We start from the raw sequence: 27,087 nt of genomic DNA, 5'->3' as shown, positions 1-27,087 counted from the left end.
AACTGGTGACTTGGGCCTGTAGTCACATCGTTTGGAAGGTGAATCAGGAGTTCAAAGTCATCTTTGGCTACATATTTAGTTTCAGGTTAGCCTGGGATACATACAACCTTCTCCAAAAAAACCAAAACCAAAATCAAGACATTTGGGAGTTCCCAAGTGTCCCTATTGCTTCAGGTGGGAGAATGTAGCTACATGGATTCCCACTGGGTGGGGAGTTTCATGTTTAACAGGCAGAAACATTGGTCCATCAAGCTAGTTATTCTTTGACATGTCTCAAAGGAAAAAAAAAGTTTAGAGGGAGAAGCTCAAAATTAGGAATCAACCTGAAACCTGGCTGTTTAGCTGCTTAGCATCTTTCTCTGAACTTAGTTTTCTTCATCCTCACAGATGACTGAGTTGAAGGTCAAACTGGCTGAAGAAACAGCTTTCCCAGTAATAATACTAAAGAGAGTTATGTGATCTTGGCCTCAAGTAGTCACCCAGTTTCATGGTTTTTATGTGAAATTTGATTTCTAAGACAGGCATGTCTTGTGAAAATAGAATCATTCCAGTGCCCAGATTCCAAAGAATAGATGGTACCGGGAGTGTTTTCAGGATTGTTGGACAATTTGAATTCCTCTGAAAACAGCCTTGTAGAAGGGAGCTGCCTGTATGTGGCCTCTATGGGCCTCTATGGGATTGTTTCCCACCAGCATCCAGTCAAGGCCAACTTCTGGCGTCTGCTTGAGAAAGTGAGCTGTTTCCCACGCTCCCCCCAGCACAGTACAGTCGGGATGTTTGTGCTGGGGGAGGTTAGATGTTGAGAGCTGGGCTGCAAGAGGCGCCTTGCCTGACTGCCATCCCTGCAGACTGTCAGATTATTCTAGAAAAGTTTCACTGTTGCGAAGTGATGGAAAATGTCACTTGAGGAGTTAATAGACCATGACATTTAGGACTGGGGATGTAATTCAGTTGGGAGAGGGCTTGCCTGGCATGCACAAAATCCTGTGTTCCATCCCCTGGACCAATATAAACTGGGTGTGGCGGTGGAAAGGTAAAGGCAGGAGGATCACAAGTTCAAGAGACTGCAAATAGAGTTTAATGAGGGAGTATCGCTTCAGCACATGAGTGTGAAACCCCAGCATCAATTCCCACCACTGCAATAAATTAATAAGCAAATACATTGATAAATTAATTGTAAATCAATGATGTGTCTGTGAGTTCTAAAGTTCTAGTCCTTTACCAGCCTAGTTTGGAATCAGTGCCAACACCTCCAGCCTTCTTTCCAGATCCTGGGAAGTGAGAGATCTTGTCTTCAAATCTATAAAGTGGAAAGCAATCTGACCTCTGGCTTCTACATGCCCTCTCAAACACATGAGAGTGGCCATGCTCTATAAGAACTAAAAGAGAGTATGAGATTGCTATATATATGACAATTAGGCTAGCCTTTTTTTTTAAGGTTTTATTTATTATATTCTATGTATATAAGTGCTCTATCTGAATGTATGCCTTTATGATAGAAGATGATGTCAAAACCCACTACAAATGGCTGTGAGCCACCATGTGGGTGCTGGGAATTGAACTCAGGACCTCTGGAAGAATAGCCAATGCTTTTAACCACTGAGCCATCCCTCCAGCCCCTAGGCTAGCCTTGAACTCACTATGTAGCAAAGAATGACCTTGAAATCTTCCAGCTGCCACCTTCCCAGTGCTGTGATTACAGGCATATACCACCATAACCAGGTTATATATTTCTGGCAATTGAACTCAAGGCCTACAGGCATATTGGCTGGTTTATATATTTCTGGCAATTGAACCCAAGGTCTTGTGCAGTCAAGCAGGAATTCTTACAACTACATCTAAAGTCCTGAGATGGCTGACCTTGGAGTCAAGATGTTTGGGTTAGAATTCCAGCGATGTCAATTATATATGGTGACTTTGGACAAGTTAATTACTTAATTTTCCCACTAGAAAAATATGGGTATCAGCGACACCTAGCTGGACTTATTTGTTGGGACCTTTGACCCCCCAATAATGACACAGAGACTTATTATTAATTATTAAAGCTCAGTTGAAAGCTTTGGCTTGTTTCTAACTAGCTCTTAATGTAAATCAACCCATATCTTTTAATCTGTATTCTTTTATATGATGTGCTTACCTTTACTCTGTATTGCTCATGCTGCTTCCTCTGTGTCTCCTGGCATCTTTCTTCTTCCCAGTGTCTTCCCTGCCCAGAAATCCTGCCTGGCTATTGGCCATTCGGCTTTTTATTAAACCAACCAGAGTGACACATCTTTACAGTGTACACAGAGATTATCCCACAACACCTAGCCTTCTAGTGTTTCCCCCAGGATTAGATGCTGCCTGCAGTGTGGTGAACTGTTAATACCCATTAGCTGGTATTCTAAATGCTAAGCTAGTCATACTGGTTAGTGACACTATGATAACCCATGTAGATTTACTTAATACATTCATTTTATTATCATTTGTATTACCCTTCCCCTGTTTCCTTGAAGGTAGGGCTGTATCCAACCCATTCTGTACCCATAGTGGTATAACACAATCCTTGTGTGGAAGGCTTATTGCCTTTATGGAGTTAGTCATTTGGATAATGCTTGCAGTCAACAAAGCACTGTCACATCATTTTGGTTAGGACACAGAGGGGAAACTTGAAAAGTTTGAGACACCTGCCCATATACCATGACAACAGGCACCCTGCATGCATGTCCTACGATTCCTGTTTGACATTCCCTCTGCCAGCTTATCAAATCTAGAAGGCAAATACTGGTCTTGCCAGATGGGCTCATCTTCTTCTCCCATTCTGTTTATTATGTGTACGATAGGCAACTGCAACAGAGGCCCGAGGGAGTGGTCACTTCCTGTATCAGTTTCCTGTGTGTCTGCCCTGACCACTGTACTTGATAGCAACAACTAAGGGAGGAAAGGCTTAGCTTGGTTCATGGTTCTAGGGGGCTTTTATTCCATCATGGCAGAGAAAGTCCTGTGGAGCCCTGGTGAAGCTGCTCAGTCTGTGTGATGGGAGCATGTAGCAGAGGCTGTTCACATTGTGGCTGACGAGGGCACAGAGAATAAGGCGGAGCTAGGAGCAAAGACCTGTTCCTAGCGCTCTACTTCCGTCAACCACGCTCCATTACTCATCATTCCACAATCTCTAAAAATAGGACCACCAGCTGGAAATTGTTCTAAAATCAAACCCTAACATTACCCTTGAGGAGTTATCTCTGCATTCCCTCTAACTACACTTGGTTCCCTACAGGTCACCACAAATGGCATTATTGCTATGAGTGAACCTCCAGCCAGAGAATCACATCCTGGAACCTTCCCACCCAGCTTCGGCTCAGTGGCACCTTTCCTGGCTGACTTGGACACAACAGATGGTCTGGGGAATGTGTATTATCGAGAAGACTTATCCCCTTCCATCATTCAGATGGCAGCGGAGTATGTCCAGAGAGGCTTCCCGGAGGTTCCTTTCCAGCCCACTAGTGTGGTGGTTGTCACTTGGGAGTCCATGGCCCCCTATGGAGGGCCCAGTGGGAGCCCTGCCCAGGAAGGCAAGGTGAGTGCACCCCAGATGAAGATGTAGGTATCTGGTGTGTGAACTTTTGGTGTCTTTGGATTTCTGGTTTGTGCTTGTTCCAATGGACATTATGCCTATGATTTTCCTCGAAACAGGAAGTCTAGAGAAAAATACAGTAAGTTGTTTATTGCAGGTCAGTACCTTCCAGATACTTATAGGGCTGTCTAAATCTTTTTGTGTGAGTATATGATGTCAAGAAAGCCAGTTATTTGAGGGGATTGCTTCATGGTATTCCCTGTGTGTTTCTTCTTTAATTGAGAAATAATGGGAAGATGGCTTCTATTATATAGATAAGTTGTTAATAGGAAATGCCAGGCTCTGATATCAAAGTACTCCTCAGCCGAGTAAAGAAAACCCGATAGTAAAGAAGCTGCCATAATAATTCTTATTGATTTGGAACAATCCCCCAAATTTTTGGTCATACCTCCTCTTATCACTGCCCCCCAGTAGGACACATAGCATCCCACAGAACACTCTTTGGAGCTGTCTGGGATGAGTCTACATATCATATAAGGCTTTGCAAAACTGGAAGATCGCCTGGCACAAGAACACTGAGCTCTTGCCTGCTTCTTGGGTCTAACCCATTAAAACCTCATGAAACCCCTCCAGCAGTTGTACCAAACACTTATATTTGCCTTGAGCCTGCTTTTTCTTTCGTTCTGGTATGTTTTTAACTCACAATATCTTGTGCACACTGTCGTTTATCCTTGAGATGATCTCCTGTGTGTATGCTCACACCTTCCTGTGACCAGCAAGAGCCTCCCATACCTCCACTCTACCCAGAATGGATACATCCTCATTTGACCTACATGTAGTATGCACCTCTGTTACAATATCTGTCCTTGGACTAGGCTGTGTTTTGTCCATATATCCACCTCTCCATTTAGACTATATATTCCCAATTGCAGGGGAATGAGGAGGAGTACCACTGCCTTTCTACTAGAATAGAAGCCCAGGAACAGTGTCCATTGAGAGTGTGATTGTATTCTTCAGTAACTGACTTTTAACTCATCTTCACAGAGAAACACGTTCCAGGCTGTTCTGGCTTCCTCAAATTCCAGCTCCTATGCCATTTTCCTTTATCCTGAAGATGGTCTACAGTTCTTTACAACATTCTCGAAGAAGGATGAAAACCAAGTGCCCGCCATAGTTGGCTTCAGCCAAGGCTTAGTGGGATTTCTATGGAGGAGTGACGGAGCCTATAACATATTTGCCAATGACAGGGAATCCATTGAAAATTTGGCCAAGTATGCATATTCTTTACTTATTTTCTTCATTAGGAAATACTATTTTTATAATATTATTGTATATTGTTTTTACTGAACAGAATATTACAGGTATTATGTTACCTAAGAATGTTCTTGTAGATTTAAATTTTATATAGAGATATTTAAATGATGAAATAGTATTTTTTCCTGATGAACTTTAGGGAATATATTCAGCACAAAGAGATATTTTGTTGGTTTTTATTTTTATTTATGCATATGAATGTTTTGTATCATATGTCTATGTGCAGTGCCTGTGGAAATTAGAAGAGGGTATTAGAACCACCACATGGATGCTGGGAATCAAACCCAGACCCTCTGGAGGAGTAACTAATGCTCTTAAATTCTGAGCCATCTCTCTAGCCCCAATAGTTTGTTGTTTCAAGTGCACCCTCATGAAAAATTGTCTACCATGTCCCCTGTGAGTCTGAAGTCAGAAATGAAGGCAAGTCAAAGCTGTCTTCTGCTAGGAACCTAAAGTAAGAGTGATTTCCCACCACACTTGATTCAGGAACAGTTCCTTACCACACTCATACTCAATGAAGCCTCCCTGTAAAGCTGTTATAGATTTGACAAAAGAGAGGAAGAGCCAAGATTAGTGTTTTTGTTTTGCCCTTTCCCCGCCCCAGGTTTAGGCTGCCTCTACTTCTCAAATGCTGTGATTGAAGGCATGCCCCACCGCCATCTGGAATAGTACTTCTTACCTTTAAAAACATACACTTTAGACTGTGTTGTGGGGTATGTGTGTATGTGTATATTTCAGTTCTGAGGATTGAATCTAGGGCCTTGTACCTGTCTGTTAGGTAAGCATATACCCCTATCTCTTAATTTAATTTTCTTACAGTGACAGTGTTTCATAACTGGTTTGGGAAAATTCCCCAAAATTTAACAGCTGGCTCTCCCCAAATGTCCTACATAATTTCTGAAAGAATACTTCTGGTCACAAGTACACAAGAGTTATTAAAATGCTACATCAAGTCAGGTTGTGGCCTATACCTTTAATCCCAGCACTCAGAAGGCAGAGACAGGCAGATCTCTGTGAGCTCAAGGCCAGTCTAATCTACAAAGCAAATTTCAAGACAGCCAGTACTAGTAAACAGAGAAACCCTATCTTGAAATCAAGAACAACAAAAAAATGTTGGATCAAAAATTAGAGGTTAGGGTCACTTTGCTGTGTTTAGCATATTTAATGCTTCAGGGTTTTGAATCTCATTTGCTTTTTGAACTGTGGCACTGTCTTCATGAACAGTCCTGTTGATCAGCCCATGCAGATTTCCCCTCACACCAACCAATTCTCAATTCTCTGGATACTGGCTAAGTGTCCTATAGTTTAGTAGATAGGTCTGGCACTAACTAGCTGCCTGGAATCAATGCAGACCCCACAGCTACACCATCTAGCCCCACAAGATGCCCCCACCTCAGCTACCAATGCCCACACCCTACAGTTGTGCCTGTGCTTCTGACCACATCACTATAAATCAATTTTCATGACCCTATCTATTCTCAGGATCAGTAATTTACTAGAACAGCTTACTGAGCTCAGAAAAGCCCCCAGTATTACTATCCCCGGATTGTTATAATCACTTCAGAAGGCTGGACAGATAACTCAGCAATTACCTGTTGCTCTTTCAGAAGACCTTAGTTCAGTTACCAGCATCCTCATCCAGTAGCTCACAGCCACCTGTAACTCCAGCTTCAGGGGATCTGATGCTCTCTTTTGGCTACTCTGGGACCTCCAAATCCTGACATTTAAAGTTTATATTGAAGTTGCATAATGTGTGGCCTTTGACCTCATTGACCTTAGGTGATGGACTGCATTAGAAGCTCAGTGCCCTCCTCTCTGTAGATAGGAATGGAGCAGGGCTTGGAAGGGGCAGAACTTCTTGGTCTTTTGGCCAAGAGACTCAGGCACTGGTCATCTCATTAGCATAAAAAGGTCACTTTTGCTTTGTTTCCTTTTTGTTTTTTGAGACAGGGTTTCTCTATGTAGCCACCACTGTCCCAGAACTCATTGTGTAGGTCAGTCTGGCCTCAAACTCATAGAGATCCATCTGCCTCTGCCTCCTGAGCACTACGATTAAAGACATGCATCACCACCACTGGGCAGAAAGGTCAGTTTTATTATATTGGAAATTCTAGGGGTCAAAAGAGCTCTAGAGTCATGTACCAACCAACTGTATTTTTTTATGTATATACAAATACATTAACTGGTTGTGGTGGCATGTTCCTTTGATCCAAGCACTCAGGAGGCAGAGCAGGTAGATCTCTGAGTTTGAGGCTAGCCTGGTCTATAGACTGAGTTCCAGGACAGCCAGGGATATAAAGAGAAACCCTAACTCAAAAAACAAAACAAAAACCCAACTACCCAACCAAACATAAACAAGTATATTTTACTCCATACAATGAAAAGACAATAGTGGGGAATGAATTTCTATTCACCTTAGTTCATGAGATGGGGCACATAAATGGTGAATAGTATGAACTGATGACATTGAGAGTCCTTGTTGTCCTAGGATGTCACTAGAAGGTAAGCTCTTCATGGTGTTGTGTCTATTTAGACTCAGTCTCACTAAATAGTCCCTGCCTGTTTGAGCTCTGTGATGACTGCAAATGGCAGATACTGCCCTCTGGGACACCAGCTTTTGCTGAGGGTAGACACATGAATGGGTTTCAGATGGATACAGGTTACCCGAGCACTTCCTGTCTGTTTGGTCAACGGGGGCTACTTGTCGGTTGTGGCCTGTTCTCAAGATGTCTTCCTTGTCTTTAGGAGCAGCAATGCTGGACACCAGGGGGTGTGGGTGTTTGAGATTGGGAGTGCTGCTACTGCCAAGGGTGTGGTGCCTGCAGATGTGAACCTAGACCTGGATGACGATGGAGCAGACTATGAGGATGAAGAGTATGACCTGGCAACCTCTCACCTGGGCCTGGAGGATATGGCCACCCCAACCTTTCCCACCCATAGTCCAAGAAGGGGAAACACTAACCCACACAATGCACCCAGGGTCCTCTCTCCTAGCTATGAGGCTACAGAAAGTCCCCATGGAATCCCCACTGAGAGAATCAGAACCTTCCAATTGCCAGTAGAGAGGTTCCCGCAACAGCACTCTCAGGTCATTGATGTGGATGAAGTAGAAGAAACAGGAATTGGTAAGACATCTGTTTTACAGTTTAGAACCTTTCTTGCCTACTTGGGTTTCTAGACAGGAGTTGGCTAATGTAGGGTGGGTCATGTGTCGATGAAGTGGCTTTGTGTGGAACAGATGGCCTGAGGGAGCAGAAACTCTATGCTCACACTGAAAATCAGTTGCTACATAGGCCCAGTGGCTTCTGAGTGACCCAGTGATTCTTTAGGATTAGAGCCTTGTTTCTAGACACAGTAGGGTTATGCTGCATTTGAAGATTCCCCATAATGTATTCTGTTTCAAAGAGGATTGGTGCCTGAGAGAGATGACCTCAGTAGATGTAAAGGTCCTGATGTCCTAAGTTTCATTTCCAGGAATCCACATAGTAGAAGAAGAGGAATGATTTCCCCATACTGTCCTCTGACTGCCACACACATGTTTATCTGCATACACGCAATTAATTAAATAAATAAATGTATTATTACTATTATTATTATTACTTTTACAAGACAGATTCTCATTTATGTCACTTTGGATGATCTGTTACTTCATGTAGACCAGGCTGGCCTCGGACTCATGAAGACTCTGCTGCCTCTGCTTCCTGGGTGCTGGGATTAAAGTCATGCACTACCATAATCTGGCTAATAACTTTTCCTTTTAAAATGTCATAGTTAGGTGCTGTTTACCCAGCATTGTAGAGGCTGAGACAGGGGAACCAATATTTCTAGCTACAGAATGAGTTCCAGGCCAGCCTGAGATACAGTAAGATCCTGTGTCAAAAACTAAAAGAGAAGGAGATAGAGACTTTAGACTATTTTGAAACTCAAGTTTCTTATTTATGATTTCTGAGATATTAACCCACCTGAAAAAACATTCTAGAAGTTCCTTTGGCTCCTTATGCAGTTCTTCTCCCACATTTTTTCGTCTTGGTTTTGGAATTCAAACAGCTGATTGTTTTTCCTCCTGTCAGTTGCAGAGTTGCTTTCTAAAGAACACACATACACATACACATACACAGACACACACAGACACACACACACACACACACACACACACACAGACACACACACATACAGACACACACACACAGACACACACACACAGACACACACACAGACACACACATACAGACACACACACAGACACACAGAGACACACACACACAGACAGACACACACACACAGACACACACACCCCAGATCCCCTTAAAAGGTAGTTTTATATAATGTGGTATCTGCTTCTCTTTCTCCTCCTCCTTCTCCTTCTCATCTTCCTTCCTTCTTCCTTCTCCCACTCCATCCTCTTTTTTCTGGGTTTTGGTTTCTCTCTGTAGCCTTGGCCTCAAACCCAGAAGATCTGCCTTCTGAATGCTGGGATTAAAGGTGTGAGTCATCACACATGCACAGCATAATACAATATAGTCTAAGTGTTTCCTATATTTTGAGGAAGATTACTTGAGCATCCTTTAAGTATTATGAGACATTCTTAAAATATGCTCTTTTTTCTTGAGACTGACATAATGGCTGGTTTTAATTATCAACTCCATACAACCTAGAATCACCCTGAAAGAGAGTATCAGTGAAGGATGTCACCATCAGGTTGACCTGTGAGTGTATGTGTAGTGGATTGTCTTGACTACCTTGATCGATGTGGAAAACCCAGCCTGAGAGTAAAGAGCACCCTTGTAGAAGAATAGAGAAAGCTAGCTGAGCAGTAGCCACAGATTCATTTATTCCTCTCTGCTCTTGGTTGAGGCTGTGATGTGATTGGCTGTTTCATGTCCCTGCCTTGCACAATGGTGTGTGTAAGCCAGATAAACCTCCTTCTCTCCTAAGTTGCTTTTTGTTTTTTAATTTAAATTTGAAACAAGCTTGTTTTACATGTCAATCCCAGTTCCTGCACCCTTTCATCCTCCTGTTCCCCCCACCAACCCCCATCCCATCCCTTTTCTGCTCTCCAGAGAGGGTGAGGCCTTCCATGGGGAGTCTTCAAAGACTGTCACATCATTTGGAGCAGGGCCTAGGCCCTCCCCCATGTGTCTAGGCTGAGAGAGTATCCCTCTATGTGGAATGGGCTCCCAAAGTCCATTCGTATACTAGGGATAAACACTGATCCACTACCAGAGGCCCCATAGACTGCCCAGTCCTCCTAACTAACACCACATTGAGGGGGTCTGGGTCGGTCCTATGCTGGTTTCCCAGCTATCAGACTGGGGTATATGAATTCCCCCTTGTTCAGGTCAGCTGATTCTATGGGTCTCTCCAGTCTTGTCCTCTTTGCTTATCACTCCTCCTTTTCTGCAACTGGATTACAGGGGTTCAGCTCAGTATTTAGTTGTGGGTGTCTGCCTCTGCTTCCATCAGCTACTTGACGAAGGCTCTAGGATGTCATATAAGATAGTCATCAATCTCATTATCAGGGAAGGGCATTTAAGGTAGCTTCTCCACTATTGCTTAGATTGTTAGTTGGGGTCATCCTTGTAGATCCCTGGACATTTTCCTAGTGCCAGATTTCTCTTAAAGCCTATAATGGCTCCCTTTATTATGGTATCTCTTTCCTTGTTCTCCTCTATTCTTTCCCTTTGTCAGATTTTTTTTTTTAAAAATCATGGCAACAAGAAAAAAACTAGGATACCCACTGAGATTCATTTTAAGAAAATCTATTTATTCTTATTTTCTGTGAATGCGTCTTTTACCTGCATGAGTGCATGTGCACCATGTGATTTCCCGATGCCCATAGAATCCAAAAGTGGTCATCAGATCCCCTAGAATTAGAATTACAGGTGGTTGTGAGCTACCAGTCAGGTGTTAGGAATCAAACCTGGGTCCTTAAATAGCTGCAAGTGTTCTTAACCACTGAGCCATCTCTCCAACCCCACCAAGACCCAAATAAAAGGAAGAGTTAAAATCGTTACATGTATCTCATAGGATACTTTACTCTTTCTATTAAGAGGTTCTTATACAACTTCTTGGACAGACTGGAGAGGTGGCTCAGCAGTTAAGATCACTGACTGCTCTTCCAGAGGACCTGGGTTCAGTTCCCAGCACTCACATGGCAACTCACAGCTGTCTGTAACTCTAGTTGCAGAGGACCTGATACCCTCACACAGACATACGTGCAGGCAAAACACCAATGCACATGGAATTTTAAAAAACAAACAAAAACAAAACACAAAAACCTTCTTGGAAACAGTCCATTCCACCTACTAACTCATTTTTGTTTCTCTATTTTTGCTCTGATGTACATCATGGCAGTGGTTATTACTGTCTGTCCATATTGAATACCCCAAAAGGCATTGGGGCATTTATGAGGCTGGGTGATCGCTACTGAGGCCTAGAAGTGAACAAGATGCCATTTGGTGGAAAAATGAATTCACGAGTTCCAGCCGTTCACCTCATGGGCATTGTTTTCTGGATTTTGATTAGGGGAAGGGGTGCCCTCACCTCTGGCCAGCAGAACTTTTGACTCTGCTAGAGTATGTTGCTTATAGAAGTTAAGTTTTGAGGTTCATCTTTTTTCATAAGTATCCGAAATTATCATTTATGAAATTGTCATATTTATTTACTCCTCAACAATAAATGGTAACAAAAGCCTAGACTTGAACTCAAAATGTATCTGTGACAGATGTCGTCTTTTAGGTTCCTTTCCCCAGTTATTTCACTGTGTTTATTAGAAATATCAACTGTCTGAGGCTACAAAAACATTATGGTGTTGTTTAAATAGTTGCCTTCATATACACAGAAGAACATAGCAGACCCACCAATGGGGGATTGCTGGCTTGAACTTACGGAACGCAATTAGAAAATTTTCAAGTTCACTCAGGTATCCTTGGCTTTGATTACCAGCCATCTTTATACACACTGGAAATCCCAAGTAGTTGGAGCCAATATAATCTACCTGAGGATAAATGTTATTTTGAGCTTTACTCATAAAGTCAGTTATAAACAAGATCATTATTATTACCTGTAGGAGTTCACTCCTCTTGGGATTTTGAACTTTATTCCAAACAGATTTGCTCTAGTTAGATCATTAAATTTAATGGGCTGGTTTGCAGTTCTAGTAAAACAAACTTGGGTGCTGGATATTTAAACTAGAGATTCTTTTTTGATTTTTGGGTTCAAGGATCTTAAAAAGAGGTGTAATCAATGGATTGTTTTCGATTGGCTGTTTTTTATTTTTATTGTGATTATAAAATAATTATATATTACTTTTCTTTCCTCCCTCCAAACCACCACTAGGCCTTTTCAAATTCATGCCCTTGTTTTCTTTGTTATTACACACACACACACACACACACACACACACTATAATGATCAACTTTGAAGATTTATTTATATATATTTATTTATATAGTGTTCTGTCTGCATGTGAGCCTGCAGGCCAGAAGAGGGCACCAGATCTCATTACAGATGGTTGTGAACCACTAATTGGTTGCTGGGAATTGAACTTAGGACCTCTGGAAGAGTAGCCAGTGCACTTAACTACTGAGCCATCTCTCCAGCCCTATAATGATCAAATTTGTATCAGAGCTTTTGACTTAACCTCTGAGGAGAAGGGTAGGAATACATTCATACCCACACCCATATACACAGGTATATGTAAAGATGGTTATAATGCCATTTTTATGATAGGTGCTTTATCACACAAGGACTTATTTATAAAAAGAAAGGCTATTTAGGCTGGAGTATAGCTCTGTTGGCAGTGTGTTTTTCTAGCATGTGTGAAACCCTGAGCTCTGTTCCCTAGCTCTCCATAAACCAGGCGTAACCAGGTGCAGTGGTACATGCCTGTGATCCCTGTATTCAGGAGGTGAATGTAGGAGGGTGGATCAGGAGTTCAAGGTCACTCTCAGGTCTTAGTGAGTTGTGGGCAACCTGGGATACATGGGACCCTGTCTCAAAAACAGAAAAACTGGGGTTGAAGTAAAAGTATCTTCTGAGGCCCTAAGCAAATGAAGCTGTTCCTCTGACCATGTTAGATGGGCACCATCCTAAGATTGATATTGAGCGAGAGTACCCTCGAGTTAATTGACACTAATATACTGCATTGTGGCAGTTTTTAAAGCATTCATATTTAATGATTTTTTCAGCTTCTTGAAGACTTGTTTATATCAGTGGTCTGAGTAATGGAGCCCCAACTCTATCCAATGGCCACACTCATGCCATTGACTTTGGATTGCTATGGTCAGCTTGGCTCCTTGAATGTCTTAGGTAGATGTGAGTCCTGTTGGCTCACAGGCACCTGTGTGGAAATGCCTCCCAGTTGAAAACCTACAGAACTTTCACAGGTATGCTTCTGTTTTCTCTGAACAGTATTCAGCTACAACACAGGTTCCCAGCAGACGTGTGCCAACAATAGACACCAGTGCTCCGTGCATGCAGAGTGCAGAGACTATGCTACTGGCTTCTGCTGCAGGTGCGTGGCCAACTACACCGGCAACGGCAGGCAGTGTGTAGCAGAAGGTAATGTACTTTTCCTCTGCATTTTCAGCTCTGGGGAAAAGGAAAAGGAGTACCTTTTGGGTCTTGGTACTTGTTTATAGACATGGTCCTTACTCTGATCTCTGGAACATACAGTTTTTAATAATATCATCTCTGTTACATTCTCTAATGGGCATTCCTTCCAGGATGTCCATTTTTTTTTTCTGATATATGGCACATTATCTTGTTCCCTTGTACTCCTCCTCCATTTCTGAGGTGACAATCACCAGGAAGGAGCCTCTTTCCACAGCCGTCCCCTGACTGACTGCAACAGAAAGACCCAAGCATTACAAAGATGCAGCCAGGACCATGTTTCCAAGTCGTTCTCCCTTGTTTTCCTTCAGTTATAACTTTGTCTTTGGAGTCGTCTCAGTTCTTTATTTCTTTGCTTTTGAGACCGCATCTTGTTGTGCAGCCTGGGCTGACCTCAGACTTGAGGTTCTCCATATGTAGAGGGCTGGGCCTGCAGTGTGCTTCCCAACTTGGCTTGAGCTCTGGCTCTGAGTGCATTGCTTGTAGCTCTCTCTCTCTTTCTCTCTCTCTCTCCACCCCTTGCAACACCAGCATAACACCAGCATAACACTGAGGTGAGGCTGAGGTTGTTGTCTTTAGTTCTAGCTTGTCAAACTCAGTGCACATCCAGCCCCAAAGTGAATTCCATTATAGCTGAGGTCACTATTACCCCTGTCCCCAAAGGGGACTGGCTAGTCCTTCTGCCCCACATAGTCAGAGGAGTCTCCCATGTAAGTCTAAGGGTTCTTATTACAGCCATTTCTTTTGGGGCTATAAATTAGAATGAAAATAAAATGACAAGACCTTACTATATTTGGCTTTTGTCCCTTCAGATGCCACCAAATGCCTCACCACAGCCTACGTTCACATGTACTTAATAGGCAATTTGAGTCGCTTTGTAAAATCTTGATAATTAAAATATAATTGGAGAGATGTGAGCTGTTTTCCAGATTCCTTGTCATAGCTATCCTGAAGTCTGTTGTTTTAATTTGCCACACAGACAAAAATTGTTTCCTTCTGGGTCATAATTAAGTAAAGTGGTATTTGTTTTATTTTCATCTATTAGCAGTAAACCAACAAGCAGTTTAGTTGTCATATTAATTAGGGAGAATGTCTTAAATTTTAAAGTGTTTTCTGTTTTCTTTCAAATCCTGTCACCCCAAGGGTGGGGTGCTTTTGAGTATTTGTTCTAGCTTGGCTTTTATACCTTTTCACCCTAGGAGAAGTTCCCAAAACCCATATGAAGTATATTTCTTTCCTTCCTCCATCTCCCCCTCCATTCCTCTCCCTCTCCCTCCCTTTTTTCCTTCCTTTCCAAATCTCTGGGTGATGGGTATTGAGCCCAGGTCCTTGTGCTTCCCAAGCAAATCCTCTACCGATTGGACTGTCCGTCCCCTCAGTCCAAATGTGAATTCTTAAAGAGTCACCTCATTAGCTCCCTCTCCCCAATATCAGAGCTAAAATTGCTGAGCAAATTTTGGCATTGAGCTCAGGTATGACAAACTGTTCCACCACACATTTTGATATTTTGTGCACACCCTGTATTGCTTTGTGGTTTAAATATCTATTGGATTCTTGCTACTTAAAAAAAAAAAAAGTATATTATTTAAACAGGTGTGGTAGCTTATACCTATAGTCCTAACACTCAGGAAACTTGTGCAGGGAGAGTGTTGTAATTTTGAGGCTAGCCCAGGCTACAGGATGAGTTCCAGGCCAGCTAGAGCTACAGAGTGAGAGAGACCCCCAACTCAAAAAACAAGGGGAAAAAAAGCTAACTTGGAGTCTAGTAGAAGCACTTGGTTTGGCTTCCTTAATTTGGCTTCCTTCCTTGTTTCAGTAATGTGCTTGGAGTGTATTTTTTTTATCATTAGCCTGCAGGGGTCACAGCATTCCCCAGTGTAATGACACAGTGGGTGTGTAGAGTTAACTTTGTGTCAGATATGTCCTGACTGGTCAGTGACCTTGTTTACCAGCTCTCCAGAGAGCATAGATGACCCCCAGGAGCATGTCCATAGGAGAAGCAGTGGAGACAGTATTCCTGATCATTCACAATAAGTAAGCTACATCATTGGTGGTTGATAGAGGCCCAGGGGTGGAGTTCAGGGGCAAAGCCCTCTTTCTGTCTCTTGTGCCAAAAGAAGAAGGGAAAACCTTTAAAGAATCTAGTTCTTATCTAACTTCAGCAATGAAAGGCGGCCTTTTAGTTGCATCTTCCTTCAGTTTCTGTTCTTATTTTGCAGTATGATTCACATGCCTCTCTGTGTGTGCGCGTGCGCTCGCACATGCACACGCACATGTGTGTGCGTATGTATGTGATGTATATTTGGTGTTAGTATGTGCACAAATGTGGAGGCTGGAGGTTGGCATCAGGTGGTCTCTACTGCTCTTTTTTGAGATAGGGTTTCTCAATGAACCTCAAGGACACCAGCTGACTTGTCCAGCTGACCAGGAAGTTCCAGGGATCCTCTCATCCTTCCTCTGTATCCTAGTTCTGAGGTTACAAGCATACATTGCCATAACAGGCTTTTTATATGGGTGCTGGGGTCTGGACTCAGATCCTTATGCCTGTGCAGTGCTGGGACTCGTAATGCCTGTGATACAGACTTATGGATGTCCATTATCAGTCCTGTGAGAGAAAGGGGAGACCCCTGGTACAGCTTAGGTACCTTGCATTCTGTCCATTAGCACCACATGTAGCAGGAGCCTTGGGATATCCAGGGCTTGTGGCACACAATCACAGGAACAAGTATTTTTATTTCCCCAAAAGCTATTTCCCACAGCAGTTTCACCTCTTTGCATTCCTAATGAATAGATACATTCTTGTCTTTGGAAGGTAGGAGAGAGCCATCTTCACCTTCTCCCTTTGTTTCTGGCCCAGGCTCCCCACAGCGGGTCAACGGCAAGGTGAAGGGAAGGATCTTCGTGGGGAACAGCCAGATCCCCGTGGTGTTTGAGAACACTGACCTGCACTCCTATGTGGTGATGAACCATGGACGCTCTTACACAGCCATCAGCACCATTCCCGAAACCGTTGGGTATTCTCTGCTTCCCCTGGCACCCATTGGAGGCATCATCGGATGGATGTTTGCAGTGGAGCAGAATGGGTTCAAGAATGGGTTTAGCATCACTGGTAATTAATCCCTCAATTAAACTGAATGGGCTACACAGTCATGGGGGAGGTCAGAGAATGAATAGGTTTGGAGCTCTGTGTCTTCAGACACCTTCTAGAGGTATTTTATCAGTGGACAGAGGCTCCTCTAGTTCTTCTCAGAAATAAGGACAAGGGCAGATTTGTGTATAGCACATTCACAGCCAGGTGTGGTGCCATGTGCTTATAATACCAACGCTAGGCAGACAGAGACCAGATCCCTGGGGCTCATTGGCCAGCCAGCCTAATTGGTGAGCCCCAGTTCACAGTGAGAGACTGTGTCTCTAAAAACACAGACAACTTTTGAGGAAAAACACCCCACCCAAGGCTTACCTCTGGCCACCATACATATCCCACACCCACAAACATGCACACACCCCTTCACCTGTGTACACCTGTGTACAAAAGTTTACGTGCACACATACAATCATGCCCACAAGCCTACACATACAGATATACCCTTACATACACAATCTTGCACAGACGGGCACACAGACGTAGAAAAGTCTCCAAGACTGAACAAGAGTTATCAGCTCATGCATCTCATCCTTCCGGAAATGGCATTTCATATCTCCATATCTGCTCAGTGCAAAGAACCTGACACTTCTGGGTGGTCAGTCCAACATGATCAACACCATTCTCTTGAGTGTTGGGAACTTTGGAGCTTCTCAGAGGCCATGCCCTCTCTGTAAGGAAGGCAGTCTTTTATGGGTGTGTGGCAGGTCACTGAGGGGATCCTTCCTTGTTGTCACAGTGTCTCCTCCCATGTTCTGCCAAGGTCAGCTCCCTGTAGATGCTGAATGGAGCCCAGGGTAGAGGAGTCTAAGTCTGTCTAGTTAGGGTTTCTGTTGCTATCATGAAACACCATGACCGAAACAAGTTGAGGAGGAAAGGGTTTATTATGTTCTTCCACAGCACTGCACATCACCAAAGGAAGTCAGGACACATGGTAGAAACCTGGAGGCAGGAGCTGATGTAGAGGCCATGGAGATGTGCTGCTTACTGGCTTGCTCTCACTGTTTGCTTAGCCTGCCTTTTTTTTTTTTTTTTTTTTTTTTTTTTAAAATAGAACCCAGGACCACCTGCCCAGGGGTGGTGTCTTAGTTTGGGTTTCTATTGTTGTGAAGAGACACCATGATCATGGCAACTCTTATAAAGGAAAACACCTAATTGGAGCTGGTTTACGGCTCAGAGGTTTCGTCCATTATGGTCATGGAAGGAAGCATGGTGGTGTGCAGGCAGATTTAGTGCTGGAGAGGTAGTTTGAGTTCTGCATCTAGATCAGCAGTCACCAGGAGTGAACTGTGAACCACTGAACCTGGGCTTGAGCATCTGAGGCTTCTAAGCCCACCTCCACAGTGACACACTTCCTCCAGCAAGGCCACACATACTCCAACAAGGCCACATCTCCTAATAGTGCCACTTCCTATGGGCCAAGCATTCAAACACATGAGTCTGGGGGCTGTTCTTTTTCAAACCACCACAGGTATCATCACCCACAAGGGGCAGGGGGGATGGGGGGCGGGGAGGGCTCCCACATCAACCACTAATTAAGAAAATACCCTTCAGGTCTGCCTAAAGCCTGATTTTATTGAAGCATTTTCTCAGCTGAGGTTCCCTCCTCTCCAGCTTGTGTCAAGTTGACATGAAACTGGCCGGTACAGAGTCCATCATCATTTCCAGGACCTACACCCAATATCCTGGGCTGGGTACATTAACACTGCCTCCTTCTCCCTAAGCCTGCCTTCTCCCTCTGCTCTTCTTCCCCCAATTACTCCCATCTGTTTCATGTCACATGTCCCTCTTCCCTCTCTTATTCCCCTCTCTCTTCCCTTTAGATCCTGTCTTACCTTCTCATACTCTCCTTTCCACTTTCATGGTCTACAAACATATAATATACTTAGTTATATAATAGTGAACATGTAAATTTAAATCTAGATTCTGTATAGGAGAGATACCACATGATATTTGTAGTCCTGAGTCTGGCTTAGTTCAACCAGCCAGAGTAGAAGAGTTCTCTTCCTGACTCTCACTTCATGAACCTAAAACCAGTGGGAGGGTATACTTGCCAGGTGACAGAGTGACAGGTGGGCCTGTCTTGCTTTCCAGGGGGTGAGTTCACCCGACAAGCCGAGGTGACCTTCTTGGGGCACCCAGGCAAGCTGGTCCTGAAGCAGCAGTTCAGTGGTATTGATGAACATGGACACCTGACCATCAACACAGAACTGGATGGCCGAGTGCCGCAGATCCCCTACGGTTCTAAAGTGCACATTGAACCCTACACAGAGCTGTACCACTACTCCAGCTCAGGTGAGTCCCAGAATGGGAACCCCAGGGCAGCTTGACAGTCTGCATGTGTCTACCCACTCTGATGGCCTTGAGTAGCTGGGGCAGTCTCCCAGGGATCTGCGAAGGGAAACATGTAAGACTATTCCTCATTTTAATCCCTTTCCCTCTAAGTCCAGACAGAAGACACACTTGAAGAGAATTTACTGTAAAACAAGAAAATATGGTGTGTTGGGACATCTCAGTTATCCCTGCTCTTGGGAAGAATTGCCACAGCTTCAGGCCAGCCTGAGCTACATAGTAAAAAACAAAAAGAACACCCAGAAAATGGGGTGGGTTGTAGCTTAGTTGGCTGAAGGCTTGCCTACATACATGGAATGTATGAAGCCCTGAGTTTGATCCTCAGCATTGCATAAACCAGGTCAGGTGGCATATGCCTGTAGTCCCAGCATTTGGGAAAGTGGAGTCAGGAAGATTAGAAATTCAAGGTCATCCTCAGGGACACAGTGAGGTTAAGGTTACCTGGGCTACATGGGAACTTGTCTAAAAAGAGGAACCGTGACGACAACAAAGAACCCAAGAAATAAGCCTGAATACAATTTTTAGATTTAAATAGATTTTGCAACCTTTTCTCCGGTGTCTACGATCTATATTTATGTCATGTCCCCCCCACTATTATATAATTCAGGATTTTGTTATGATGTATTTATTTGTAGTTTTTACACTTATTCTCCTTCTGATATTTGTTTGTATTGAAAAGAATGGCAAGAGCTTCTACCCACCACTTACTCAGTTTGCCTAGGTGCTAGCGTTTGCCACCTGTGTTATAGCACACGCACTTCTTCCTAACTGATGAGAAGTAATGTCCTTGTAGTCATCCCTTCAGTGCTTCAGACATCTCTTTCCTAAGAATAAGTGCATTTTCTTACATGGCCACACTATAACTATAAAAAAAGTCAGGTTTATTTTCAAAGCTTTGTAGCCCTAACTTGTCTCCAACCAAAGGCCATCCTCTTGCCTCTGCCTCCCAAGTGCTGGGATGACAGGTATGAGCTACCATACCAGGCTTTGGGATATTTAACATAGGAAAACCTGTATGTAATCTTTGGCATGTCATTTTCATTTGTACTGCATTAACCAATCATTGTTAATATCTTTACCTTTTAGTTAACATCAAATCATGAATACTTACTAGTTTCATTAAGTGGTGTTGGAAGGCCTTTTCAAGAAATCTTTCCCCAGGGATACTCCCTTAACCTAGAGACAGGAGAGAAGGCCTAGTCCCTACTCCAAATGACTTGACAGATTTAGATGACGCCCTCCTGGAAGGCATCACCCTACATGTGCAGTGGTGGGGGATGGGAGGGCAGGGTGGTCAGGGGGCATGAGAGGATGGGAGAAAGGGAAAAACAGAGGGAGGGAGAGGGAACTGCGATCGATATGTAAAATAAAAATAAAAAAAAGAAAAAAGAAACCTGCCCTCATTCTACTGGGTGGTCCTCTTTCCCCCTCTCACGATGAGTTGAAATGACCTCTTGCATCATGAAACTTGGTCACATTTCCGTTTGGTTGTTGCTGTTCATGCTGCTGGGACTGAAATGAGAACCTCAGCAAATGCTACAATGCTAAGCGTATCCCAAACTCTTGGCCAAATGTTTGACACTTGCAGTACTGGGAACAGAACACTGGGTTTTGTGTGCGTACCAGACAAATGTCCTACCACTAAGCTACAGCTCCTTTTTTTGATTTTTTGTTGGTTTGTTTGTTTAGTATTTATAAGTTGCCTAGACTGAACTTGAACTCATTCTGTAGCTCAAACAGACCTTGAATTTGCAGTCCTTCTGCCTCAGCTTCCCAAGTAGCTGGGATGCCAGGCCTGCATTATCAGGCCTGGCTTTCTGACCCTTTTCTGAGACTGAGTTCCTAGAAATAGATGCTGAGTCAAACGATACAAACTTTAAAAATGCTGTTGTTAAAGAAAGCACCATCCAGCCCAGTGGTGGTGGTGGTGCATGCCTTTAGTCAAGGCACTCGGGAGGCAGAAGCAGGCGTATCTCTGTGAGTTCTAGACCAGCCTGGTCTACCAGAGCTAGTTCCAGGTAGTTTCAGGACAGCCTCCAAAGCCACAGAGAAATCCTGTCTCAAAAAACTAAATAAATAAATGAAAGAAAGAAAGAAAGAAAGAAAGAAAGAAAGAAAGAAAGAAAGCACCATCCAGGAAGGTGGTACCCATGGCCAGGGCTGAGAGCCTGTGGAAGGAAGGAGAAACAGGGCCAAGGGCCCTAGACTGCCTGCAGCCAGATGGCTTGCTGGCAGCCAGCCTATGGGAGCTGGATGGGAGACAGTGCACACTGATCTTTTATTTATTCTCTGGCTTTCATGGTTCTCATATGGAACAGGCTGCAACAGAACTCAGAAATAAAAAGGGTCTTTTATACTTTAAAAAAAACAAAAAGGGCAGTGGAGGGCTCTGTTGCCTGGGCTAATTCCCACTCTCTTCTGGGTGGGGAGACTGTCTACCCTCTCCTTGACTGATATTACTCTTGATAATTTTTCCACAGTTGGCTGCTACAAAACATTCCATATTGTATCTTTTAATACTGTAGAACTATCTAATCTAAGATGGTTGGGAACAGCCACTATTTATTGATTCCTAGGTGAGAAATCCTATAGAAACCGGTTCTTTTTTTTTTTTTTTTTTTTTTTTTTTTTTTATGCATATAGAGTATTTTTTATTTAATTTTATATAACAAAGTCTAATTAAATGAAAACAAACATTTATACACAATATTTGGGAATTTGGGCGTCGTTCTTTCCAAACTACTTCCTGCTGGTAAGGGGCGCTGTCTTGGGGGATTCGAAGAAGATTCAGATATCCTAGCTGTAGTCTGTAGGGCTGTTTTGTCCAGCTGTTTGGAATGTAGGATCAGCTTGTACTCTGTTTCAGGCGGTCTGGTGTGATCAAACCACATTAGTCTGGAAGGAATCCACATCTTTTCATTTTCTGTGGAAACAAAAATAGAAATACTTTTCCCCAGTAACTTGTTCTTCAACTTAAATTTTGGAGTCAAAGCGTTTTTTTTTTTTAATTATTTTACATGTCGATCCCAGTTCCCTCTCCCTCCCTCCCTCCCTCCCTCCCTCCCCCCAAGCCCTCCCTCCCTCCTTCCCTCCCTTTTGCCCTCTCTACCCTCTCCCATGCACTCTAAACACCCTCCCCTCCCAACCCCCCACCACAATACAATATGTAGGGGAATGCCATCCAGTTGGGGTCATGTAGATCTGACAGGTCCTGTGAAGTAGGGACTAGGGCTTCTCTCCTATCTCTAGAATAAGGCAGTTATCCCTCCATGGGGGATATGTTTGCAAAGTCCTTTTGTGCACCAGGGATACATCCTGGCTCCACTGTCTGAGGTCTCTTAGACTGCTCAGACCTTCTGGCTGAGACCCATATTCAGGGGGGTCCGAGTCAGACCCCTGTTGGCTTCCCAGCTATCAGTCTAGTGGCCCTTAGCTCCTCCTTGTTCAGGTAAGCTGTCTCTATGTACTTCTACCGCATGGTCTTGTCCTCTCCATCTGCTTCTGGGTTCTAGTTTGACTCAGTGTTTATGTATGGGTGTTTGCTCCTGTTTTCAACAGGCATTAGTTGAGGACTCCATGGAGAAGTTAGTTGTTGATCTCACTCTCCGGGAAGGGCATTTATGATAGCCTTTCCACGGAAGCTGAGATTGTTAGTTGGGAGCAGTCTTGTAGTTCCCTCGACCTTTCTTTGTGTTCAACTTTATCTTCAAACCAATATTGGCTCCCTCTTTTATGTTCTCTCTCTCTGTCTCTGTCTCTCTCTCTCTTTCCTATTTTCCATTCCTAACCAGGCTCAATCCTCCTGGTCGCACATGCCTTCCTCTCCTCCCTCTCATTTTCTCCTACTTCTCTCTCCATTAGCTGTCCTCCCCCACTATACCTGAGGTCTGGGGGACTTGTCCCTTCCCAGTTCTGTGAGGGACTTTATATGAATCTCTTAGAATACAACTTGTATCCTAGTTCCTCTGGTGATGTGAATTATAGGCTGGTGATCATTTGATCTAGGTCTAAAATCCATATATGAGTGAGTACATACTGTGTTCCTCTTTTTGTGACTGGGTTACCTCATTCAGGATGGTTTCTTCAAGTGCCATCCACTTGCCTGCGAATTTCAAGATACCATTATTTTTTTCTGCAGAGTAGTATTCCATTGTGTAGATGTGCCACATCTTCATTAACCATTCTTCAATTGAAGGGCATCTAGGTTGCTTCCAGGTTCTTGCTATTACAAATAGTGCTGCTATGAACATAGTTGAACAGATGTCTTTGTTGCATTGATGTGAATCCTTTGGGTATATGCCTAAGAGGGGGATTGCCGGGTCCTGTGGTAAACTAATTCCCATTTTCCTGAGGAACCGCCATACTGATCTCCAAAGTGGCTGTATGAGTTTGCACTCCCACCAGCAGTGGAGGAGTGTTCCACTTTCTCCACATCCTCTCCAACATAAGTCATCACTGGTGTTTCTAATTTTAGCCATTCTGGCAGGGGTAAGATGGTATCTCAAAGTTGTTTTGATTTGCATTTCCCTGATAGCTAAGGATGTGGAGCATTTTCTTAAGTGTCTTTCAGCCTTTTTGATTTCCTCCATTGAGAATTCTTTCTTCAGTTCTGTACCCCATTTTTTAATAGGGTTATTTGGTGTTTTGTTGACTAGTTTCTTGAGTTCTTTGTATATTTTGGAGATCAGCCCTTTGTCGGATATAGGATTAGTGAAAATCTTTTCCCAGTCAGTGGGCTGCCGTTTGGTCTTGTCAACTGTGTCCTTTGCCTTACAGAAGCTTCTAAGTTTGAAGAGGTCCCATTTATTAATTGTTTCTTTCAGTGTTTGTGCCCCTGGAGTTATGTTCAAGAAGCGGTCTCCTATACCAATTTGTTCAAGGGTACCTCCTACTTTCTCTTCTAAGAGGTTCAATGTGGCTGGATTGATGTTGAGGTCTTTGATCCATTTGGACTTGAGTTTTGTGCATGGCGACAGACATGGGTCTATCTGCAGTCTTCTACACACCCTCATCCAATTGTGCCAGCACCATTTGTTGAAGATGCTGTCTTTGCCCCATTGTATAATTTTAGCTGTTTTGTCGAAAATCAGGTGTTCATAGGTGCGTGGATTAATATCAGGATTTTCAATTCGATTCCATTGGTCTACCTGTCTATTTTTATGCCAATACCAGGCTGTTTTCAGAACTATAGCTCTATAGTAGAGCTTAAAGTCAGGAATGGTGATGCCTCCTGATGTTCTTTTATTGTATAGGGTTGTTTTGGCTATCCTGGGTCTTTTGTTTTTCCATATAAAGTTGATTATTATCCTTTCAAGGTCGGTGAAGAATTGTGGTGGGATTTTAATGGGGATTGCATTGAATCTGTAGATTGCTTTTGGTAAGATTGCCATTTTTACTATGTTTATCCTACCTATCCAAGAGCATGGGAGGTCTTTCCATTTTCTGGTATCTTCTTTAATTTCTTTCTTTAGAGTCACAAAGTTCTTATTATATAGATCTTTTACTTGTTTGGTAAGCGTTACACCAAGATACTTTATGTTGCTTGTGGCTATTGTAAAGGGTGATGTTTCTCTGATTTCTTTCTCTGCCTCTTTGTCGTCTGAAAAAAATAGGGCTACTGATTTTTTTGAGTTTATCTTGTATCCTGCTAGTTTGCTGAAGGTGTTTATCAGCTGTAGGAGTTCCCTGGTAGAGTTTATTGGGTCGCTTATGTAAACTATCATATCATCTGCAAATAGAGACAGTTTGACTTCTTCCTTTCCAATTTGGATGCCCTTGATCTCCTTTTGTTGTCTTATAGCATTAGCTAGAACTTCTAGTACGATATTGAAGAGATATGGAGAGAGAGGACAGCCTTGTCTTGTTCCTGATTTTAGAGGAATTGGCTTAAGTTTCTCTCCATTCAGTTTGATGTTGGCAGTTGGTTTGCTGTATATTGCTCTTATTATGTTTAGGTATGTTCCTGTTATCCCTGACCTCTCTAATACCTTTATCATGAAACCGGTTCTAATGCCACTAATGTAGTAAATGCTTGATCTCAAGTAATTTAGAAATGTGGTCTTGTTAGTTTCTCACCCTAGCTCCTTCTGAAACAGAAGCTGAGGCAAAAGCAGCTAGTACCAGGTTGGTGGTTACTCAGCTGGGGGGCACTGAGCGGCTGCCTTTTCTGCTGGGCCTCATCTCTAGTTTTCAGTGTCTTGGGAGCTTTAGCACAAGTCAGCACAAATGGTCCTATTTGGTTGCCCCAGTAGTCCTGTCATCTGACTTCATTGTGGGTAGGGACTGCTACTGATGCCCCCAAAGCCTTTGTTGAAGCTTCTGTCTTCCTCCCACACCTCAGTGATCACTTCCTCCTCCACCCGGGAGTACACAGTGACTGATCCGGATGGCGATGCATCCTCACACACCTATGTTTACCAGTGGCGTCAGACCATCACCTTCCAGGAGTGTGTCCATGATGACTCCAGGCCAGCCCTGCCCAGTACCCAGCAGCTCTCTGTGGACAGTGTGTTTGTCCTGTACAACCCAGAGGAAAGGATTTTGCGCTATGCCCTCAGCAACTCCATTGGACCTGTGAGGGGTAAGATGGGCACAGCTCACGCTGGCATCACCCGTGTGCTTCCTGCACACGACTCGGCACTCATACTTGTCAAAAGCTCTGTTTCTTGGCTTTGGGATTTTGGTCTCTTATTCTCAGTCTATAGAAGAAAATGGCAGTCAGCCTGTGAAAGTATGGTCATCACTCTTGGCAAACAGACCTGCCTTTGTTCTTTCAACCAAAGGCCTATTCATGGGGGTGTCTGGGCTATTTATTCATGAGCTTTCAGGGTAGAGGGCTACCCAGATGAGTTCCCTCACAGAGCCAACCAGCCAAAGGCTAGTTTGGACTCTAGTGAACATTTCTTAAGAACTCATTTTTACTTTTTAAAGGATCACGTTAAAAATTGAATTGTGGGATATGAGCTAACTAGTTTCAGCAGGTGTATCCAGTGTGCAGGGATTAGGTAAGGGCAATGGACATGGCCACCTGAAAACATGTCTCATTTCTCAGTGTTGAGAACAGAATCTTTACTAGTTATTTTGACTTGTGTAATTAATTATTGTCATTAGACCTTATTCCCTCCATTCAAAATGTACCCTTATACCTGTCCACCATCCCCTCACCTTCTCCCCAGCCCCTCCATCCTCTCCCACCTGCAGAAGCCAGGATTAGTCTTTCTGAGTCTGACTTGTCAGTCACTCAACATAATGACCTCCAGGCTCTCCCATGTACTCAGGTTCAAAGGGTGCCATCTCTTCTCATGGCTAAATAGTACTCTATAGGGTGTATGTTTTAGTTCCTTTTCTGTTTCTATAGTAAAATACCAGGACAGGAATCAACTTATAAAATAAAGAGTTAATTTTACCTTAGGGTTCCAGAGGAGTAATCCATAATTGGGAGGGGGCAACAGGTGGCTGGAGCGTGAAGCTGAGAGATTACATCTTTAGCTGCAAACGAAGCAGAAAGAGTGAACTCCCCCCCCCACACACACCATGTAACTTACTTCTGGTCCAGCAAGGTTCCACCTCCCAAAGGTTCCACCACCACCCCCACCCCAAACATCACCAAGTGGGGGACTTTTCTCATTTAATTTAAACACACATGCACACACACAATTTTGTTACTGTTTTCTGGTCTTAGCCAGCCACAAACATCTCATTTTCTGTCACAGTCTCTCACAAAGGAGTGTGACTTGTTTGTAACACTATTTATAGAAACAGAGTTCGAGGTTAGAGGGGTAGAGCTTGGTGCTCCCACCGTAGTGCAGCATACAAGGCTCTGGTCCCATTGTTCTGCTCTCTTATGGTATCGGCTTACTTCCTGTGGGAGGAGGGCTGCTGGAAGGTGTTTGAACATTGTCTCTACCTTCACAGAGGGCTCCCCTGATGCACTTCAGAATCCATGCTACATCGGCACTCATGGGTGTGACAGCAACGCAGCCTGTCGCCCTGGCTCTGGAACACAGTTCACCTGCGAATGTTCCATTGGCTTCCGAGGAGATGGGCAGACTTGTTATGGTATTGCTTTTTGGTCTAATGTGTGAGGTGCTGGGCTGTCGGGCTGGGAGGAAGC

General features: G+C 43.5%; 1 protein-coding gene across 1 annotated transcript in view; it reads left to right on the top strand.

The window, feature by feature from the left end:
- Nid1 (nidogen 1) overlaps positions 1–27,087 on the top strand; it is an 83,138-nt gene that overhangs the window by 21,142 nt on the left and 34,909 nt on the right. Inside the window, exons 2-9 of the mRNA XM_051194737.1 lie at positions 3,257–3,556; positions 4,598–4,824; positions 7,613–7,992; positions 13,280–13,429; positions 16,338–16,589; positions 18,717–18,917; positions 25,315–25,554; positions 26,889–27,032. Coding sequence (XP_051050694.1) covers positions 3,257–3,556; positions 4,598–4,824; positions 7,613–7,992; positions 13,280–13,429; positions 16,338–16,589; positions 18,717–18,917; positions 25,315–25,554; positions 26,889–27,032 — 1,894 coding nt within the window. The remainder of the gene's footprint in view (positions 1–3,256; positions 3,557–4,597; positions 4,825–7,612; positions 7,993–13,279; positions 13,430–16,337; positions 16,590–18,716; positions 18,918–25,314; positions 25,555–26,888; positions 27,033–27,087) is intronic.

Source organism: Phodopus roborovskii, unplaced genomic scaffold (assembly GCF_943737965.1).
Source record: "Phodopus roborovskii unplaced genomic scaffold, PHOROB, whole genome shotgun sequence".
Classification (NCBI taxonomy): Eukaryota; Metazoa; Chordata; class Mammalia; order Rodentia; family Cricetidae; genus Phodopus; species Phodopus roborovskii.
This window is presented reverse-complemented; position numbering and strand designations above follow the sequence as displayed.